General features: G+C 39.7%; 1 protein-coding gene across 2 annotated transcripts in view; it reads right to left on the reverse strand.

Moving 5' to 3' along the window:
* GRIK2 (glutamate ionotropic receptor kainate type subunit 2) overlaps nucleotides 1-23,196 on the reverse strand; it is an 855,383-nt gene that overhangs the window by 266,551 nt on the left and 565,636 nt on the right. For both annotated transcript variants that reach the window (XM_089665163.1, XM_089665154.1), the window contains 3 exons: nucleotides 22,971-23,114; nucleotides 14,218-14,325; nucleotides 6,570-6,683 (listed from right to left, as the gene is read on the reverse strand). In XM_089665163.1, the coding sequence (XP_089521289.1) occupies nucleotides 6,570-6,683; nucleotides 14,218-14,325; nucleotides 22,971-23,114 (366 nt within the window). The remainder of the gene's footprint in view (nucleotides 1-6,569; nucleotides 6,684-14,217; nucleotides 14,326-22,970; nucleotides 23,115-23,196) is intronic.

The raw sequence follows: 23,196 nt of genomic DNA on the forward strand, positions 1-23,196 counted from the left end.
AGTTGGTAACGTGGATGAGCCTGGCAGCAGCATTCATGATGGACTGAAGGGGGATAGCCTATGTAAAGGTAAGCCAATGAGGAGGGAGTTGCAGTAGTCTAGGTGAGAGATAATTAGGGAGTGAATTAGAAGCTTTGTGGTATCATTGGTAGAAAGGGGTGTATTCTTGAGATGTTGCAGAGGATGAGGCGGCATGATTTGGACAGCGATTGGATGTGGGCCTGAGAGGTTAGTTCAGAATCCAGGGTTACCCCTAGCATGCGCGGATGGGTTAATAGCTGTGCTATTGATCTTGACAGAAATCAGAGGAAGAGGCATGTGGGGGAGGAAATATTCTGAGCTCAGTTTTGGAAAGATTGAGTTTTAGGAAGTGGTGTGACATCCAGTCTTATTTGTCTGTTAGTAAATCAGCGATACATGAGGAAACTGATGGGGTGAGCTGAGGAGTAGACAGATTTCTGTGTCACCAGCATAGAAATGGTATTGGAAACCATGGGAAGCTATCAAATAACCCAGGGAAGAAGTGTAGATCGATAATAGGAGAGGTCCAGGGGCAGAACCTTGGGGGACCCGAAGGTAAGAGGAAGTAGAGTTGAAAATGACACTGAAGGTATGGTGAGATAGGTAAGATTCAAACCAATGGAGAGTACAGACATGGAGGCCAAGTAAATAGAGTGTTTTGAGGAAGAGGGGGGTGGTCAACTGTGTCAAAGGCAGCAGAGAGGTCCAAGAGTAAGAGTACGGAATTGTGACCATTGGTTTTAGCTATTAAGTATTTTGTGAGTTTTTGTGGAGTGTTGTGGGCAAAATCCAGACTGAAGGAGATTGAGAAGGTTATTCTCAATGAGGTGGCAGCTCAGCTGGTCGTAGACTAGACGTTCAAGGAGTTTTGAGGTAAAAGGAAGTAAGGGGATGGGTCTTAGGTTGTTAACATTCATGAGGTCCAGTGAGGCCTTTTTAAGTATGGGGGTAACTAGCACATGTTTTAGAGGCTTGGGGAAGATGCCAGTAGAAAGGGAGAGATTGAAGTTATGAGCTAAAGAGTGAAGAATAGAGCCAGAGGGTGACTGTAGTATTTGTGAGGGAACATGGTCCAGGGGACAGGTGGTTAGGTGGGGTTTAGAAAAAAGTTTACTAACTTCCTCTATAGTAGCTGGATTAAACAAGGGAAGTACTGATTGTGCAGGTGGAAAAGGAATGTAGGGTGAGGGAAATATCTTTACAGTGAACATCTCATCACAAATTGTGTCAGTCTTATTTTTGAACTGATTAGAGATCTTCTGGGTACTGAGTAGTTAGTGGGTGGAGGTAATGAAGGACGAAGAAGAGAGATAAAGGTAGAAAAGAGCTGATGGGGACTGTGTGATAGTGTGTTAATGAGAGTGATAAAATAGGTCTGTTTGGCAGTGTGGATATAGGAATTGTATTTTTGAAGATCAAATTTATATTGTTCAAAGACTTTCTGGGTCTTAGCCTTACACCGTAAACGCTCAAGAGCACAGCTACATTTTTTGAGGAATCTGGTATTGTCTGTTTACCAATGCTGTAGCTGTCAGTTTAGTTAGGGGGGTCAATATGTCCAGGGTGGATGACAGTGAATTGTTGTAGACAGAAGTGCCCAGGTTGGGGCAGGATAGGGCTGAGTCATAAAGACAATCTATTGCAGAACAAATAGGAGAAAGGTTAAAATAGCAAAAGTTTCTATGGGTAACTGTTCAGTAGTTGGAAGACAAGGAAGAGAAAGCCAAGAAGAGAGTGAAGCTAATAAGGGAGTGATAAGAGAGAGGAAAACGAAAGTTGGTGAGGTTGCAAGGAGTTAGGAGGTAGGAGAATACAAGGTCCAGGCAGTTACCATTAAAGTGAGTAGAAGCATATGTCCATTGTTTTAGGTCAAAAGAAGTGATTAGGCTCAGAAGTTTAGAAGTAGCAGGAGAGTTAAGGTTAACGGGGATGTTGAAGTCACCGAGAATAATTGTGGGATTTTCAAAAGAGAGAAAGTAATGTAGCCAGGCAGAGAAGTCATCAAGGAAGCTTGATACTGGTCCAGGAGGCCGATAGATGACAGCAATTCTTAAAGAAAGTGGAGAGGATAGACAAATACAGTGAGCTTCAAATGAGCAGAGAGACAGAGAGAGAGAGAGGTGAATGAAGGACCTGAAAAGTTATTTGAGGGGATAGGAGGATTTCAACTCCACCTTCCTTCTGTCCACTAGGCCTGAGAGAGTGAGTCCAAAGGACACTACCATGGGAGAGGGCAGCAGGAGAGGGAAAGTCAGATTCACGAAGCCAGGTTTCTGTAATTGCAGGTAGGTTAAAGGAGTTTGTGATAAAAAGGTCATGGACAAATTTGTTACAGAGCGGGCATTCCAAAGGGCACAGGAAAAAGGAGGGCTGGGTCTAGGAAGAAGAGGAATAGTAACCAGATTGTGTGGATTGAGGCCGCTGTTAGAGGATATGGGGTGCTGGGTGTGTTGGTCAAAGGAAAAAGATGGTGGCTCAGGATTTAGGGAAATGTCTCCAGATGTTAGGAGAAGCAGAAGGGTGAGAGAGGTAGTAGGCAGGGGCGGACTGGCCATTTGGAAACTCGGGCACTGCCCGAGGGCCCAGGGTCAATAGGGGGCCCCATGAGATGCCCCTGATACCTTTTTCATAGGCTTTTTTGAGTTTGGGCAAGAACACAGGGGCCCCATGATCCCCTATTGCCCGGGGGCCCCATGAGTTGTCAGTCCGCCCCTGGTAGTAGGTTTGACTTATATAGAGGAACAGGTCCCAGTGTCTTGGAGGTTTTATTAGCATGTAGATTCAGAATTAGCAGAAGTTGATGAGTGCAGTAAGGTGAAGACAGGAGTGAGGGTTTTATATATATATATATATATATATACTGTGTATATATATGTGTGTGTATATATACAGTGGGGATCGAAAGTTTGGGCACCCCAGCTAAAAATTTGTATTAATGTGCATAAAGAAGCCAAGGAAAGATGGAAAAATCTCCAAAAGGCATCAAATTACAGATTAGACATTCTTATAATATGTCAACAAAAGTTAGATTTTATTTCCATCATTTACACTTTCAAAATAACAGAAAACAAAAAAATGGCGTCTGCAAAAGTTTGGGCACCCTGCAGAATTTATAGCATGCACTGCCCCCTTTGCAAAGCTGAGACCTGCCAGTGTCATGGATTGTTCTCAATCATCGTCTGGGAAGACCAGATGATGTCAATCTCAAAGGTTTTAAATGTCCAGACTCATCTGACCTTGCCCCAACAATCAGCACCATGGGTTCTTCTAAGCAGTTGTCTAGAAAACTGAAACTGAAAATAGTTGACGCTCACAAAGCTGGAGAAGGCTATAAGAAGATAGCAAAGCGTTTTCAGATGTCAATATCCTCTGTTCGGAATGTAATTAAGAAATGGCAGTCATAAGGAACAGTGGAAGTTAAAGCAAGATCTGGAAGACCAAGAAAAATATCAGACAGAACAGCTCACAGGATTGTGATAAAGCAATGCAAAACCCACGTTTGACTGCACGATCCCTCCAGAAAGATCTGGCAGACACTGGAGTTGTGGTACACTATTCCACTATAAAGAGATACTTGTACAAATATGGTCTTCATGGAAGAGTCATCAGAAGAAAACCTCTTCTACGTCCTCACCACAAAAATCATCGTTTGAACTTTGCCAATGAACATATAGACAAGCCTGATGCATTTTGGAAACAAGTTCTGTGGACCGATGAGGTTAAAATTGAACTTTTTGGCCGGAATGAGCAAAGGTACGTTTGGAGAAGAAGGGGCACAGAATTTAATGAAAAGACCCTCTGTCCAACTGTTATGCATGGGGTTGGATCAATCATGCTTTGGGGTTGTGTTGCAGCCAGTGGCACAGGGAACATCTCACGAGTAGAAGGAAAAATGGATTCAATAAAATTTCAGCAAATTTTGGATGGTAACTTGATGCCATCTGTGAAAAAGCTGAAGTTAAAGAGAGAATGGCTTCTACAAATGGATAATGATCCTAAACACACCTCGAAATCCACGGGGGATTACATCAAGAGGCGTAAACTGAAGGTTTTGCCATGGCCTTCACAATCTCCTGATCTCAACATAATTGAAAATCTATGGATAGACCTCAAAAGAGCAGTGCGTGACAGACAGCCCAGAAATCTCAAAGAACTGGAAGATTTTTGTAAGGAAGAATGGGCAAAGATACCTCTAACAGGAATTGAAAGACTCTTGGCTGGCTACAAAAAGCGTTTACAAGCTGTGATACTTGCCAAAGAGGGCAGTTCAAGATATTAACTCTGCAGGGTGCCCAAACTTTTGCAGACGCCATTTTTTTGTTTTCTGTTATTTTGAAAGTGTAAATGATGGAAATAAAATCTAACTTTTGTTGACATATTATAAGAATGTCTAATCTGTAATTTGATGCCTTTTGGAGATTTTTCCATCTTTCCTTGGCATCTTTATGCACATTAATACAAATTTTTAGCTGGGGTGCCCAAACTTTCGATCCCCACTGTATGTATATATATATATATATATATATATATATATATATAAGCTGTGGGTGGAGGAGAGGGGTGAAGGAAAGAGAATTTGAAGTGAGGATACAACTGTGAGAAGGAGGAGTAGGGAGTGCATGTTACAGAGTGGTGAGATTGATAAACAGAATGGGTAAGAGATGAAAAAGCTGGATGCGGACACAGGTCACCTGTAGTCTGTTTAGTATTTGGAGTTGTCTGCTCTGGCTTCTTGCTTTGTGCATTCGCTGAAGTGCAGTGCCGAAGTGCAATGCTCAATACTTAATCCAAGATTAATACTTTATCCAAGATGATAGTTGCCAATGATACCCCTGGTTGTGCTACCCCTAGCTGTGACTCCCCTAAGGAAAGCCTAAATGTATACTGAGTTGGGTGGGGGTATTGCCAATTAATCTATTATGAATGCATAGGAGAGACACATGGTTAGCAGGGCGAATGTCTCACACCAAAGGAAGACTACAAGAGACAACAAGAGAGCAGGAGGGCAGAGTTGTAAAGATTAGGATCAGCTCATAAATTTTGGTTAGACAATAAGAGCAAAAGAAACATCACAGTAATATGGACAGAGCTAAATATTTTGGAAGCAGCAAATATTACCAATTAGAACATTTATAGTAGTGAACTAGCTTCAGTTAGAGGTGGATTTTTGATTACCGTATAGATTACCATATAGCACAGCAGTGTCAATTAGCAGTCATACATGGCATGGGAGATAGTACAGATGAATAAGTACAGATGGATATTGCTCACAGACATTTACCATATAGCACAGCAGTATCAATTAGCAGTCATACATGGCATGGGAGATAGTACAGATGGATATTGCTCGCAGACATTTACCATATAGCACAGCAGTGTCAATTAGCAGTCATACATGGCATGGGAGATAGTACAGATGGATAAGTACAGATGGATATTGCTCGCAGACATTTACCTGTGAGGGGATAGAGAAGAGTTATTCAGATGATGCAGAGTCAAAGTGCAATGCTCAATACTTAACCCAAGATTAATACGTTATCCAAGATGACAGTTGCCAATGATACCCCTAGCCGTGCTACCCCTGGCTAAGATATAGCTAATTCAACTACCACATTTAAGTATTAATAATTATGGATTTTCTTTTTTTGGCACTAACGCAATCACCTGCTTATTCTTGACACTTAAAGGATAAGTTCACCTTTCTGAACATGTTACACCCATATTTAGGGTGTAACATGTAACATGTTCAGCCTCAGACCCCTCTCCCCCCGATCCCTACCTCCTTGTGGCAATGAGTTGGGGTTCTTCTCCCCATGCTCACTGCCGCAATTCAAGTAGTTCTCAATGAAATACCATGGTGCTGTTGAGTGCTGTGGTAGTTTATTCATTCTTCCTGTCAGTGTAACATCATCTGCTCATATGAGGTACAAGCAGTCCTGTATAGCACCAGCAATCTACTGATAGCTGCTGCAATGCTTTCCAGGCTCCTAACACAAAAACTAGTAAATGCACTTTTTTTACCTACAAAAAATGTACATTTATTATTTTTTGCACAAATATGAACTTAGGCGTTAACAATCCAGTTAAAACTAAATCCTGATCTTTAACTCTAGCTTAAAGTCAACCTCTAAGCCCTGGCCATTACAATGACCTAACTCAATTTATCACTAAACTAATTAAACTTCTGTACTATACTCAAATTATTCTGCACGATGCAGTTGTGCTATAAGCAAGCAGGCTCTATGTATAATTCTATACATGCCTAACTGCAACACTGAACAGCTGATCTATCAAAATATATAGGGAGAATGGCAACCAAGACAGAGTTTTGACAATATACTGTTATATGACCATGAAAAGCCTTAGGCACTATTCATACCTGGCCCTCCATTGTGATGTTTTAATGACATATACCTATTTGTTTTTCTCCGCTTTAATTAGTGTTGTGTACATCAGGGATTTGAAGTAGGATAGTCCAGGCTGTAGTATAGATGTGTTTTAAAAAAACAGTCATATAAATCATTTTTCAAGTACATAAAAAGGCTTACCAATATTGTTGTTACAATTAAAGACCGGTTAGAAAGAGAATCTGTTATATTTGCAGGTTTTTCTTTTTGATTATCTGTCATGTTTAAGCCACTTGCAGGATCCCAAGTTCCAATCTATAGGAAAGGATTGCAATAAAACACACAACGTAGCATCAGATATGTCATACTATATAAAAACTAACTGACAGATACAACAATTGCTTATCAGGAAGGGAAATGCAAGATTTCTGTGGTGTCATTATGATTGATATACTAAAGAAATAGTGAGTGTTGACTTTGAAAGTGCACCTCCAGCTGTACTGTGGATGGGTGGCAACTACAGGACAAGTGACATACCTGTATGTCTTTGGTCCTTTGCCAACACAGGGGTGTCCACCGGACACACAAAATGAGAATCCAGGTAATCGGGACCTGGTGATCACTATGCGATCACATGATCACATTGACAACAAAGCTTTTATGTATCAATTTGATTTGATTCATAAAAGATTTGCTTCTGTTCCTGTTGAGCTGTGATTGGTCCACATCTCTCACATGACACATGGGGCCAATCACAGCACCCTGTACCATGTGACTAGCTGGAGCCAATCACAGATCACTAGTATATTGACTGTCATAAACCTAACTAATTCATGACAGTTCAAAGCAATTGCAGACCATCGATCTTTATTGCTCCTGCAATGCAAAGTGTAAAAAAAAAAAAAAATCCCTGATCACCCTCCCAGAGTAGTACAATGTTACTATAATAACATCACATTACTCTGATGAAAGTATTAAAAATAGTAAAAAAAAGAAAAATAATGTTTATAAACAATAAAAAATGTTTAAAAAAATTATTGAGAGCATTTTTTTGTAAGTCTTTTTAACTACTTGCCGCCAGCTTGACCACTATGTGTGGCCGAGAAGAGGTTCTGGGCAAAGCGACGTAATCTTACGCCATTTTCTACCTTTGGGTGTGTGTACACATGCGTGTGCCCCCTGCTTCCCCCTATGCCGTCCAGGGAGAGAAGAACAAGCATGGCACTGAGTAAAAGCACTACATTTCACATGCATATTTAACTCTTCGATCGCCCCTATTAACCCTTTGATCACCCCGTCACCCAGCCAGTGTCATTAGTACAGTGTCAATATATAGAATTTTTCACTGATCACTGCCACTAACATCAGGATCAGTTAGCACCCCTCCCAGCCAGAATCAGCTAGCGTTAGATTGCCTGCACACTATCGCATTCAAGCTATAGGTCACTGATCACCGCCATTGCTAGTATAGTGTTTGTACAGATCAATATATTGATTACAAACAGAACTATACTAGTGCCTCCTTTGAATAGAGACCCCAAAACTGCAGGGGTTACCCGTTTGCTGCCAGCACTAGCGTTTAGCTCCTCTGCTGTTTTTCATAGAAGATTTGTATCAATTGGTTGTGGGCCAAAGCAATTTATACACACAACAATACATCACAGTCCACCCGAATTCAGCTCTTGCCAGACAATTCACATCAAAACCTCACAGTTTCCGAATTTAAAACTTTTTTGGACCAAACTTTCAATATGAGCATTACAAAAAAGAATGAATTGCATTAATATTGATCCACAGACTTGATACATCATATGCCCACGTCCTCTGCTTTTACATATATGCCCAACATGGACCAGTAACGTACTGGTACATTGCTGGACTTTGACTGGTTATGCCAGGATGATGCCTCCAGCTACAGGCATCATCCTGGTATAGTTTTTTTTCAGCTGATGGTTGGCTTTCATGTAAAAACAATCCTAGCAGCTATTAGCTGCTGGAATGCTTTTACAAGCAGCAGGAAGAGACTTCCCCACCCCTTCCTTTGCCTTCCAAGGTTTTCTTGGGCTCTCCCGTTCCACTGGGGAACCCATAAATGCAGCCGGACATTCCACTGGCTGACAATACAGCTGATCTGAGACTGGAAAGGCTCCAATCATCTCTCTGGTCTAAGAGACTGGAAGTTAAAAGCATTTCATCATTTTTGTTTCGCTGGATATACACATTGCCATTTTAAAATTGGGAAAGCATCTAATCACACCGATCTTGAGGTGATCAGATGCTTTAAGGGCAGACGAGAGATCTAAAGTCTAACAGACCACAGATTTCTCATAAAAGAATACCTGTCACTGCCTATTGCTATAACAGTGGATATTTTCATTCCTTGTGATAACAACAAAAGTGATCGGAAAAAAAATGAAAAGTACAGTGTAAAAATGATTTTAAAAAGCAAAATAAATAATCAAAAAAAATATCACCCCCATCCCCGTGCTCACATGCAAAGGCAAACGCAAATGGCAGTCCCAAGGCGGTATGTATCACTGCAAACGTCAGATCAATGGCAAAAATTTTAGCACTAGACCTGCTTTGTAAATCTAAAATGGTGACCTGTAAAGGCTTTTAAAATGTTGCCTATGGATATTAAAATGTACATAATTTGTCACAGTTGCACGGGCATGCACAATTTTAAAGCATGTCATGTTTGGTATCCATTTACTCAGTGCAACATCATCTTTTATACTGTATCAAACAATTGGGCAATATATTGTGTTTTTGTGCATTAAAAGTTTAAAAAGCATATTTTTTTCCCACAAATTTGCGTTTGAAAAATCGCTGCGCAAATACCATGTGACATAAAAAATTTCAACACCCATTGTTTTATTCTGTAGGGCCTCTGCTTTAAAAAAAATATATAATGTTTGGGGGTTCAAAGTAATTTTCTAGCAAAAATACTGTTTTTGCAAGTAAACAAAAAGTATCAGAGAAGGATTGGTTTTCAAGTGGTTAGAAAAGTGGGTGATGTGTGGCATAAGCTTCTAATGTTAGCCCTGAAATGCCAGGATAGTAGAAGCACCCCCCCCCCACATGGCCCCTTTTTGAAAAGTGGACACATCAAGGTATTTTCTAAGAGGCATGGTGAGTATTTTGCAGTTCTCATTTGTTTTCACAAGTTTTTGGAAAATGAAGAAAGAAAACGAAAATGTATTTTTTCTTTTCTTTTATTTTTTCAAAACCCTGTGACAAAATTGATATCTGCAAAGTACTCAACATGCCTCTTATCAAATTCCTTGGGGTGTCTACTTTCCAAAAAGGGGTCATTTGGGTGAGTGTTTGTACTATCCTGGCATTTTAGGGCCTCCGAAACTGATAGGTAGTGAGGAAGTGATATGAGGAAATATGCCCTTCGAAAGCCTGGAGGCGGAAATTGGGTTTTAGGAGCCTGTATGTGGCTAGGCTGCCAAAAAGTCTCTCACATGTGGTATCCCCATATTCTGGAGAAGTAGCAGAATGTGTTTTGGTGTGTTATTCCACATAAACCCATGGCATGCGTTAGCAATATACCATTTAACTGACAATTTTGTTTGTCATTTTTCAAAAATTTGTGTCAAAAAATAAAATGTTCTATGGACTCAACATGCCTCTCAGAAAATTCCTTGAGGTCTCTACTTTCCCAAAAAAGGGTTATTTGGGGGATTTTTGTACTGCCTTGGCATTTTAGCACCTCAGGAAATGTGAGGCAGTCAGAAAGTAAAAGTTGCGTAAATTCCAATATATATATACCATACTGTAGACGCTATATTTTTCAAGCAAACCAATTAATATACCGTATTTTCCGGCGTATAAGACGACTGGGCGTATAAGACGACCCCCTACTTTTCCTGCTAAAATGTAGTGTTTGGGTTATACTCGCCGTATAAGACTACCCCTCTAGCAATGCACACCAGTGGGAGGAATAGTGCCCCATCATTGGTATCAGTGGAAGGAATAATGCTCCATCATTGGTGTCAGTGGGAGGAATAGTGCCCCATCATTGGTATTAGTGGGAGGAATAGTGCCCCATCATTGGTATCAGGGGGAGGAATAGTGCCCCATCATTGGTATCAGTGGGAGGAATAGTGCCACATCATTGGTATCAGTGGGAGGAATAGTGCCCCATCATTGGTATTAGTGGGAGGAATAGTGCCCCATCATTGGTGTCAGTGGGAGGAATAGCACCCCATCATTGGTGTCAGTGGGAGGAATAGCACCCCATCATTGGTATCAGTGGCAGGAATAGTGCCCCATCATTAGTATCAGTGGGGGGAATAGTGCCCCATCATTGGTGTCAGTGGGAGGAATAGTGCCCCATCATTGGTGTCAGTGGGAGGAATAGTGCCCCATCATTGGTATCAGTGGGAGGAATAGTGCCCCATCATTGGTATCAGTGGGAGGAATAGTGCCCCATCATTGGTATCAGTGGGAGGAATAGTGCCCCATCATTGGTATCAATGGGAGGAATAGTGTCCCAACATTGGTGTCAGTGAGGGGGGGAGGAATAGTGCCCCATCGTTGGTGTCAGTGGGGGGGAGGAATAGTGCCCCATCGTTGGTGTCAGTGGGAGGAATAGTGCTCCATCATTGGTATCAGTGACACCAATGATGGGGCACTATTCCTCCCATTGACACCAATTACACTTGCTGACCTCTGTTCTAGTATGGTGCTGCTGCAGCCAGCATATGTGGTTGCAGCAGCACCTCTACACGGCACACTTACTGGCCGCTCCTTCACTCGATTTTCGCGGGGCCGCTCGGCTCCGCCCCCTCATCGGTGATTGGCCGCCTGTGTGCCTTTCCTGAGCTACAGTTCTGGCGGCCAATCACCGGTGAGGAGGCAGAGCTGCGCAGCCACGTGAACATCCAGTGGCCGAACTGAAGAAGCAGCCGTGCTTCATGGACCAGATCCTCGTGGGACCGGAGCCAGGTAAGAAACAGCAACCCCTGCCCACCCCTGTACTTAGTGTCCCTTCCTTTGGAAGGGGGGGGCGGCGGCACCGCGCCACCCCCCTTAAAAGTGTCAGTATACCGGCATATAAGATGACCCCCGACTTTTGAGAAGATTTTCAAGGGGTAAAAAGTCGTCTTATACGCTGGAAAATACATGTATTAGGATTTTTTTTTACCAAAGACATGCAGCAGAATACATTTTGGCCTAAATTTGTGACTAACTTTGAGTTTACTGTATATTTTTTATAATCAAAAGTAAAAAAATATTGGGGGGGTTTTCAACATTTTTAGTCTTTTTTTCATTTATATCACAAAAAAATAAAAAAAACATTGGTGATCAAATACCACCAAACGAAAGCTCTATTTATGTGAAAAAAAATACATAAATTTTGTTTGGGTACAGCATTGTGTGACCACACAATTACCAGTTGAAATAACGCAGTGCCGAATAGCAAAAAATAGCCTGGTCATTAAGGGGGGTAAATCTTCCGGAAGGCAAGTGGTTAATTTCCGTTGCACCTTTTGGATATTCATATTGAACACAACTTCACCCTATTCACAAAATCAGCTTAACATGCAGTTACAAATTCACAATCATATTTTAAAACCTATGGATCCATGACATCAAGGTCTGTCAGTATTCTAGCTTTTCCTGTTCTGTGCTACAGCATGACTAATATGTTTTAGGCCTGGCTACCATCCAATCATTCCAGACAGCAACTCATGAACTTAGTTGAAGACTAGCTTTCAGTTAAGGTGGGATGTTTCTTTATTGCTGTTTGCAATAACAAGGGAAGAGCAACTACACATGTATAAAGCTAGTAATATTGCTAAAGCCAGGGCACCATTGTGGCCAATAGAAATTTCCAACACATGTCCAAAACATTAAGTGAGTGCATAGACAAAACATTTTTCTTTAGTTTTTGGTAAAGTATAGAATTGGTAAACTCCCTGAAAGTTTATTTTGCTTATTAAGAGTATTTCCTCTGCTCTTGGAGAGACAGCAGGAAATGAGAGGAAATCTCTATGAAGTGAGTGGAATTCCCTCTTAGACAGCTGTTCCTAGAACAGGAGTCCCCTTTCAGAAGAATCTACCCAGTCAGGGCATGGACAGCAGTGAAAACTTTACTGGGGTTCTAATACTACCTTGCTCCATCCAAAACAAAAAGTAAAGTTTTGACTTTACATACACTTAAATTAACTTTCCCTTGTTAGTAGCTTCAAATGAATGTGTAATACTTTAACCATATCATAGCAATGAATTATGACATTTATGAAAATTAAATATTATTTTAGACTAACATAAATTCGAGCAAATAAAACTTTCATTACTTCCTTGCCCTGAATTCAAATAGATATAACACATTTCAAATTATCTTACACTATTTGAATCTGAACTCACTATGGTATCAACACTTTTTAATTCATAATGTATTACATTTCAAAATACTGTAAATGAACAGCATTATGGCACTGCATTACTTTTAAAAGCACAAGATAGAATTTCAACAGCATGGTTAATTCACAGATTAATTTTCAAAACAGTTTTTGGCCATGTAGTTTCATTTCAATGCAGCCCAGAAAAAAGAAAAAAAGTCCCCCCCAAAAAGAGAGATTTAGCGGCACATTTAAGTCAAAACAGAAAATCCACTGGAGGTATAATACATTTTAAATTTTAGAAAATTCCACTCATAGCTAACTAATTATTGAATTCTTTTAAAAGGAACAAAGTGTACAGTATTGGACATTTTTTACTAAAGCAACATAGACTGTTCACTTAGGAAAGTGAACATTCACTGAGCTTAGTGAATTATGTGACATAGGTATTGATAATTAAATACGCTGTTCATGTTTCAAGAGAAGTTTTATTTTGCAGAGAAATTTCCCATAGTTCAGTGAATGTGGTGAAAATTCAATTTTCAAAGATTACCCAATCATATGCTTGCTCATGATTGGATGATAGAGGTCCGCCGAACTTTAGCTCATCACTATGCTGTGTTATAATTCCCATGCAAAGTGAATAGTCTATTTGCTTTTAGCAAATAAAATCGCCTTGAGTTCAAAAAACAAATCATGTTCTAACAAAACATTTTTTTTAATTTTCCTAACGAATTGGGTATCCAAAGTGAACTCAGGGCAGCACAGTGGCTAAATGGTTTACACTTCCGCCTGGCAGTACTAGGGTCGTTGGTTCGAATCCCAGCCATGGCACCACCTGCCTGGAGTTTGCATGTTCTCCCTGTGCCTGCGTGGGTTTCCTCCAGGTACTCCGGTTTCCTCCCACTCTCCAAAGACATGCTGGTAAGTTAATTGGATCCTGTCTAAAATTGTCCCTAATATGTGTATGTATGAATGTGAGTTAGGGAACTTAGATTGTACGCCCTTGAGGGTTCGGGACTAATGTGAATGTACAATACATATGTAATAGCGCTACGTAAATTGACAGCGCTATATAAGTACCATAAATAAATAAAGCTCCCCTTATTTATTAACATTCAATTTGATAACAGCTTGCACACCTTTAGTAAATTAACTCCATTATATACAAAACATTTTAATACAAGTTTACTTTTCCATTTGCAAAATATATCATATTATTCAGGTGCATAATGAATCAGATGCAATTACCTGGCAAATACCGTACAGGGAATATGCAGATTTTTAATTTACCTTCAGCATTTTACTAGTTTCATTTCTTTAAAACACTCTTGGGCATGGTCATTAGCAGTTTATTGTATTACTAATAGTTTAAATTCAATTTAATGTCTCAGGATGAAGCAAACTATAAACAACTGCTACATCAAAGCAAATCTCACCACATTTCAATATATGTGTTAATCCTGATCCAAAAGTTAAAACATATCAAGTACCTTTTCAAGGCCTTCTTCCTTAAGACTGATCACATCTAAATCAAAGTCAGTCCGTAAGCCATTGGTTTTGTTGAAAGTTATCCTGCCTGTAAGGCCTTCCCAGTGAGCCTAAGGTAGAAAATACAATTTGCATGAGTAAGGTACATAAAAGAGATGATATTAATGTTTTCAAAAATAAAAAAGATAAAATATTCAACACATTTAAATAGTTTGCCTTGTGGCTGATCTTGTTTTGTCAGAGTATTTGTGCTTGCAAGAGTATCTACATATTTTGACATTGTAATTAAAGGATATCTTAATGCTATGTGGCCTCTAAAAAGCCTTGAATTATAAAGTGTTATAGGTGACTGACTGCATCAAACACCTGATCTGAAATACATATGTAAAATTACTGTGCCACAAAATAAATTTGAATGGTACATATGATATAATATCTTAGCAGAGGTAAACAACAGGAAAAGCATTACACCATTTTAATTAAGTGATAAAACACACAGAACTGGGCTCAGCCACACCTCCCCACTTCTTGTCACTGTCTTGGATTGATAGCAGCGGGATCCAATGGCTCCTGCTGCTGTATCTGAGCCAATAAGGAGCAAGGTAGCCAAGAGAGCCTTGGCTCTCATGCACATCGTTGGATCGCGATGAGGCTCAGGTATGTATTTAGGGGGGTTGCGGGGGAAGCTACATGAAGAAGGTTTTTTTTGCCTTACTGCATAGAAAGCAGTAAGGTTGAAAAAAAAACCTTCTGCCTTTAGAACCACAATGACAAAATAAAAACAAATAGTTTCATAACAGAAATATATTTTTCATTCTTATTTATCTACATATGGCAATAAAGTATAAATAACGGCAAAACTTGTAGTCTTGTATAGAGTGGAAAGGTACTACAACTATTACAATCTGGCCTGGTAGTTTCTTCTTTCACTGATCTCTGTGAATGAATGACAGGGTTGTGCCTAAGATGCATTTGTGACAGTAGCTGCGAAGAGAAGAACCCCCATCTGTCACAGAGGGGGCTCAGTGGGTAAGGGGTAGGAGCTGGAACATGTTACAACCTATGTACATGTTTAAAGTGTAACTAAAGGAGTGCTGAGGGATTACACCTATCAGTTTTAAAGCTTTCTGTGTTCCCTTCAGGGAGATTCTCTCACTCTATTTGTCCTGTTCATTGTTATCATCAAAAGTAAATGTAAAATAAAATTGCAAATTTTGGGTTGATATCAGAACACTAATAGAGGGGAAATCTTCCAATGGGGACACTAGTTCTGGTGACCCCGGAGGCACATTGGAATTTCCTTTCACTACCTGTTTTGGCTATGGGACAGGACGTCAAGGGAAATCTCCCCAATTGAACACAGTTGGCAAAAAAACAAACAATTGACAAGGGTTATTGCCTTTAGTTACACTTTAACATGTAACAAGTTCTAAAGGTGAAATTATCCTTTAAAAGCAAAGATCTAACTTCTGAAAGACCTATGAAATTGTTGTAAGGTTTAACAATTCAGCCTTTAACAGAAAATGAACTTTAGAAAAAAGAATTTAATTTTTTTTAAATTACCCGTTTAGTATATGCAATACATACAGTACATTTCCATTTGCAATCTTACCTTACATTCTTTGTTTTTACATTATTTCCAAATGTTTCTTTATTTTTATTGTTAGAAATTCTCTAAAAACTGATGGAAAACCAATGTATTTGAAAAAAAAATCTACTATCACTACAGCATGACTAAAAGCTACATTTCAGTGATTAGCTGTGGTTACAAACACACATGCTACAAGGACAGTAAGGTGTATTATCCTCCCCCTGTTTCTCTGTGTGACATTTTATGATAAAGCAGCAGGCTTTCACCACTCATTTGTATCATTAATGTCTAAATGGCAGCCTGGGAACTGAATCTGACCATCTTGGTCCATCCATCTGACTGAGGGCATCATTTTCTTCCTTCCTTTGTTTATTTGTTTTTGGAAGTGAGATGAAAAAGGAAAGGTTCCAAAATTAGTGTTTGGCATTACACCCCGGTCACATCAAACCCTACTTTGAAATCGTGTGAGATACAGTGAAGTTGCACGATTTCAAAGTTCAATGACATGCCAATTTCAGGTGTGATTTGCAAGACAGTCAATAAAGATGTCTATGCAAATCGCACCAAAAGTAGTGCATGTACTTCTTTAGAAATATGAGAGCCCTAATTGCGGACAATAGGCTGCGATTTGGCATGCAATCTTCAGTCGCATGGCATGCAAAACGCATGCCAATTCGCATCCAGTGTGACCAGAGTTTACTTTACTTTACTAATGACTCTGGGCAGGAAGGGGTTAACATCTAGGTGATCAAAGGGTTAACTGTATGCTGTTTGTGTTGTACACTGTGTGCTGTTTTACTTGGAAGACATGCTTCTTTGTATCTCTCTGCTGTGCAGAGAGATACAAAGCACCATGTCCAGGATGACAGGAGAGGGATCTGTGTTGTTTACACACAGGTCTCTTCCCTGTCAGCTTTGCCATCAATCACCGAGTCAGTGATTGACATCCCTAGCTGCCAATAGCGGCTTGGGTAGGGCGGCGCATACCCCTACCCAGTAATGCAAATGACGTATACATACATAAGCCATGCCGCCCTGTAGCAGTACTTCTGCTATAAGGCAGAAGGCAAGTGGTTAATAACATTTTACCTTCTATGCATCTTAGTGTTACTGATCTCTTCCAGTCTCTTTCAGACACTTACCAAATACATTTATTCCATTGTTGGCTGCACACCATTGAATTTCACTGATAGTGACAACATTGGCCCATATCTGTGCAATTTGTATCAGTACAGCCACTTCTGGTCTCAACCAGGGGGTAAGTGACAAGGATAATAGGGCTTATAGGCAAGGAATTGTCAAACAAATGGCATGGGGTGCTGATCTCAGTCCTGGGTAACATGTATCAAAGCAAAAATGTTTATAAAAAATTCCATTTGGTGGAAAGCAGCAATTTTAATAATGCCTAAAGAGCAATATTATCAATGTAAAATTTGCAAAGAAAAATTTTATATTTCAATTGTTGGTAAATGACAGCTCCCAGCTGCTTACTGTTGGTTGTAATCAAAGTGGCTGATGATCCCCTTCATCTAAATCAGACTCGTATCCTATATGAGGGTCTGATATAGATGTTAGTGAGGCACCCCATGCAATACAAAATCCCCCTAAAAATGCAAAGCAAACCCAATCCTTGATGAGGGTCTGCTATGAATATAAAGTGGACTCTGCACAAAAATATAATTGCTGGGGTGCCCCCTCAATATTAATACCAGATCATTTGTGTCTGGAATGTATTTTAAGGGAGAATCCCATACAGAAAAGAATGCCCCCCCAAGAAAAATCTGCACCAGACTATTTCTTGTTGTACTATATTCACAACAGCAACAAAAAAGAAAACAAACAGGAAAAGTATTAACACAGTTACAATTAAGTAAGGAATCAAATGTTAGTATACAACAACATAGCTGTAGTACTATTGATGCCCAAGAGTAATTACATACACTTAGCTAGGCTGTAGAATTTAAAAACAAAAGTAAATTGTCACCATTAGAAGAGTGAGCTCAAGAGTCGCACACTCTACAAAATATGCTTAAAGCAGCTAAAGAACAATTAACAAATATAGATTATATTTTTTGTAAAATGTGATCATTAAAATTAAGAAGCATTCTGATATTTCCTGAGTATATTGTTATGAGAAGGGTGGGTCAAGAAAAGTAGAAGCAACAGATGAGGGCTGGTCAAAATGGTAAGAAGGAGTGATAGGCAGGGGGCCTGGAAGAGGTAGATTCTAAAGTAATTCATCTGGGGTCTTGTAACCATGGATGCCATAATTTTGTAGTGTTGATCCTGAAACATTCTAATATTAGTGTCACTGAGCAAATCCTTGACATACTGAACACCCTCTGTGACAAAAGGTTGCTGCTCTCAAATAGGAGTTCCAAGGTTAGAAGAAGGAAGTATTGCAGAACCGTATGTGGTATCCTCGAAGAGGAGTGTTGCCGTTATCATATCCAGGATTTTGTATGGAAGTAGTGGTGGAGCAGGGAAGCACTTAAGACCAGTTTAAGATTCATGTTTAGGGCCTCAGCCTCAATTTGTAGCCATGAGGCAATGTGGGATGTGGACTACCACTATTTGGATTGAGCTATAATGGTAGCTTTATAATACTACCAGGAGCGGACTGACAACTCATGGGGCCCCCGGGCAATAGGGGATCATGGGACCCCTGTGTCCTTGCCCACACTCAAAGCACACCCAAAAAAGCCTATAAATGGTACCAGGGGCATTTCATGGGGCCCCCTACTGACCTCGGGCCTTCGGGCAGTGCTCGAATGGTCAGTCCGCCCCTGAATACTACATAATGTCTGGTGTTCCCATTCTAAACACCCTCATAGGGGTGCATAAGATAGAATTTTTTATACACTTTTGTTTTACTTTAAATGAAATTGTTCAGGATTGACTGAGTGTGGTGAAGATTGGTAGAGGCAGAGGCAAGGTGGTCTGGAGATTTGCCTGCTTTGAGGGATGGTCACTATGAGTGCCTCAAGGGTTTTCCTAGGTGAGTTTTCTGTATCTAAAATATGGCTGAACATATTACATAGATGGGATGTGAGCAGCTGAAGATTTCATTGATAACATAAATCCATATGACCCAGGGGATTTATTTATGGATAACAACGAGATCACTTTTTTAATTCCTGTTTCTGTAAATGGAGTGGATAGACTCACAAGTTAGTTAAGGGTTACAGTTGGCAGATTAATGGAGTCCAGAAAGAATTGATGGCATGGAAGATGTATTTTGATTATATAATTGAAAGTAAACTTCACTGAAAGAGTTAGTGATATCTGTTGGCTATTTTTTGAATCTTGTATCTATGAAGAAAAGGTATTTTGTTTTCTTTCAAGCAAGTTGACATTTGGTGTACTTAGCCAAAAGGGAGGTTATTTTGTTTCCCTGAGAATAGGAGTTGAGTTTGAGCTTTCTAATGTATTTATCGTGTCCTTACTGGAAATGTGTAGTGGGTTGATGTCTGCGGATACCAAGGTGAGCTTAGTCTTCTTTAGTAAGTGAGGTCTTATGCTTTTTCTCCAATTCTCAAATATACAGTAATTTCTTAACTAGATAATTATTTCTAATTATTTCCATTTCTCTGTGGTGATTAACCTAATTAATAGTCCCCCGATGTACGCTTTGTGCAGATACCATAGTTCCTATTGTTATAGAACCAGAAAACAGACTGAATCTTTGCATGCTGGGGTGCTTAAAGGTGAGGCATTAAGCCTTCAAAACTGTGGAGGAGCTAGGTGAGGGTTCAGATAGACATTGAGTGGAGACAGGGGCACGGTCAGACCATGTAAACAACCCAAATTGGGCCTTAGTGATTGTTTGTCAGGTATATTTATCAATAAGCAATAGGTCTATCCTCAAATAAGCCCTTGGGGTCAATTCCTTTCAGTGTCATGGTGACAGCATCAAGCATAAAGAAATCTTCAGGCTGTAGAAAAGAAGAGACGGTGGTAGTGTGCTTTCTGTTCAAAAGAGGAACCTATGGAAGATTCTACAAGTTAATTCATGTCTCCACAGAAAATTAAGTGTTTGCGCTCATGTTGTTGAATTTTGTGCATAAGGGCAGAGTATTAACTTTTCTTGTGATGATTAGGGGCATTTAGGTTAATTATGGTAAACGTCTGATTGTTTACGAATGTTGAAAGAATGATATATCTACCATTAGAATCTTCATCTAGGTGCAGTAGCTAGGCAGAGTGTTGTGCATAGCTATCATTATCATTATGCCTTTCTGTTTTTAGTGGCATTGGAGAAGTAGTAAATATGGCATTTTGGAGGTTTGAAATTGTGAAGATGCAATTCCTAAAGACACAGTACCTCACACTTTTGAGGTTTAGCCTCCTTCCAGAGCTTTGCTCTTTTGAAGGGCAATTAAAAAGAGTTAGATGCTGACATCAATTTCTCCTTGACATGTGCACCCTCGCTAAGACATCTCTGGGGGACAGTTTAAACCTCTTTGAGCACAGTCGATAATATAATTTTGAAAGTTGCGTAGGTAGTAGTATTTTGAATGGCTGTTGAAGATAGGGTATAAACTTAGTACTGATTACTGATTCAGTGATACCTCTAAATTGTATATTATTTATCTCTGGGATCTATCTTCCAGGTCAGCAATTTTATATTTAAACATCTGAATTTCAGCAGTATGGTTGTCATGCGCATCCACTAACTCATGTTAGGTTTTGGTGCATTCTTCCCACTTCGATTCAATGTGAGCTCTTCTCTTACCTACATGATTAACCAGGATTGCAAACACAGATTTGTGTAGGTCTTTTTGGAAATCCTTCCTTGATAACAGCATCTGTTTCAGTGTGTAGTTTGAGGTTGGATTATCAGGTGGGAAAGGCAGATAGTGTGTCAGTGTCTTCCTCCCCCTGCAGCTCTCTGCTGTGTCTGCCTCAGTCTCTTACTAACCAGCAGCTTGTTTCTTAGGGATGCAGAGGGAGAGGGTGCAGCTTTTGGCTTTGTCCTGTCTGCTGCTATGTGCACCAGGCAGTGCCTCCTCTTCATCAGAAGGCATATCTATGCTATCCTGGTCTGGGCCGCTCTCCTCACTATGGTGTCATCTTGGAAGTCTTCACTCACAGACTTTGTCATGGATGTTATCTGGGAACCCTTGTCCTTTCTTTACATTTAGCAGTGAGGGCAGGGAGATGTCATTCATGGCAAGTAAGTGTCGGGAGTGTCATTCATTGTGATTGACATAGATCTGCATCACTAAGTTTATGATTAATGATTAAGAACATTTAACTTTTTGTTTTCACTAAAGAACTTGTCAAAAGCTAGATCTGTGTTTATTTACTTTTTACTTTTCTGTGTGAATGAATAGGGGTACTATGTGCACCTTACTTATTTAAATGAGAAGAGGGTATCTGGGCCCCCCTTATTGTTAACGAGGGCTCTTAGAATCCAATAAGCCCCTCATCGGCAGCATTTGTCCCCCCTTTGCTGGCCAGTCAGGCTGCATGTTCGGATCAGAATCTGATGTGGATTTTGAGGGACTTTGCTTTCTTCTAAATTTTTGCATGTGATTCCCTTTATACCAAGCCCTGGAGGGTCTGGTATTAATTTTGACAGGAAACACAGAAGTTTTTATGGCACAGCATCCCCCTTAGAATCCATACCAGACCCAAAGGGTCTAGTATGAATTATGGGGGATCTCACACCATTTTACAGTCCTTTCCCCTCTGTTTACATTCTGCTATCAGTCAAGAATTATGAAAGGACCAGGTAATAAGTCATAGTTGATGGGCTACCCGCAATGGCAAGCTTTCTAACAATCAGTCAAAGGGGAATCTACCACATTTAGCAGTGTTAGTAATACCGCTACTAAATGTATCACTCCCTGCTGCCGAAGGAGGATCATCTTCGCTGAACACCAATTTAGTTTGTCCATTTGCCGAACCTCCACATAAGCAAAATTCAGACCAGTAGCTCATCCCTTTTAATAAGTAAGGGTTTTATTTACTAAAGCTGGTTCACTTGGAATCTTGTGCACCTGTGCATGGTAGCCAATCAGCTTCTAACCCTAGCTTGTTCAATGTCTGGTTTCCATGCTGAAGTGCACGAGATTCTGAGTGAACCAGCATTAGAAAATAAACCTTTAAAGTGCCTAAATAAGGATCTTGATGGCAAAGTTTCAAAGTATTCTTTTAATGAAAACTGCAAATTAAAAAAATTGAAAACAACTTTTGAAGTTATAGTAACAACTTATGTGCCTTTTTAGCGATTAGGTTTAGACCTACTTAAAGTGTCACTAAAGTAAAAATGATTTCTTTTTAGTTATGGATAGAGAGAAGAGGGATTAAAACCCCTGTGAGTTTGTATTGCTGTCTGTCTGTCTGTCTGAGGGAGATTCACCCTCTCTATTTTTCCTGTTTACAGTTTTCATCAAAAGTGAAAGTAAGATAAAATTGCACGTTTTGGGTTGATGTCAGAACAAAAATAGAGGTTATATCTTCCAATGGGGACAATAGTTCTGGTGACCCTGGTGACACGCTGGTATTCCCTCACTTTGGGTTTTTTTTTCTCACTTCCCTTTTTGGCTATTGGACAGGAAATCTCCCTAATGGGACACAGATAGCAAAAAAATCCTGGCAAGGGTTATAACCTCCTCTTACGCTTTCCAAAATGAAAAAAAAAGTTTTGCCTTTAGTGACGCTTTAAGGGAAAGCTGAACTTTTTTTTAATAAAGATGGCAGTTCATCTGACAGAGAGTAGAATAGAAAAGATGTTTAAGTAGAGTACTGGAATATAAATTCATATATATGCATGTGTGGATGACAGATATAGAAAAATAATTTTTTAAATGACAAACTTGTCATATTTCTGACATTCTGAAGGAATAATATTAATGCATCATATGACTGATTTATATAGTGATACTACTAGATGGAGATTTTCTTGAATACCAAAGTGGACTGATAAATCAAGCAGTATTATTTAGATTATACAGTAAATATTATTGGTTAACCTTTGCACAATTTATCAATGTAACATATAATGCAATATGTGAAACAAAGTATTTCTATTTAAATACTGAATCATTTTAGCATGTGTATGCATGTGCAGCATTGTTCAAAATATGTTTTTGTGTTGTAAATGCCAGGCCAGTTCTATGTTTTATTTGTGAAATTATGTTAAAATCAAGAACTTACCTCTTTAATGAGGCTGATAAACCGAGAACCAAATCGCCAAGGTTTATGCCGATTACATTGTAATGAGCTGACCGTCATTTGTGGAAACTGCTGTACTGCTACTGAAACTACATGAACGGCATCATACATGAGGGCTGCATCCGTCTGAAATGCACAATCATTATATATTAAAACGTGTTGTTCCGACAGTAATGTATCAACAATGATTGCTCATTGTACCCCTTAC

This window comes from Staurois parvus, unplaced genomic scaffold (assembly GCF_062004578.1).
Source record: "Staurois parvus isolate SC_StPar_1 unplaced genomic scaffold, SC_StPar_1.0 ptg000048l, whole genome shotgun sequence".
Lineage (NCBI taxonomy): Eukaryota > Metazoa > Chordata > Amphibia > Anura > Ranidae > Staurois > Staurois parvus.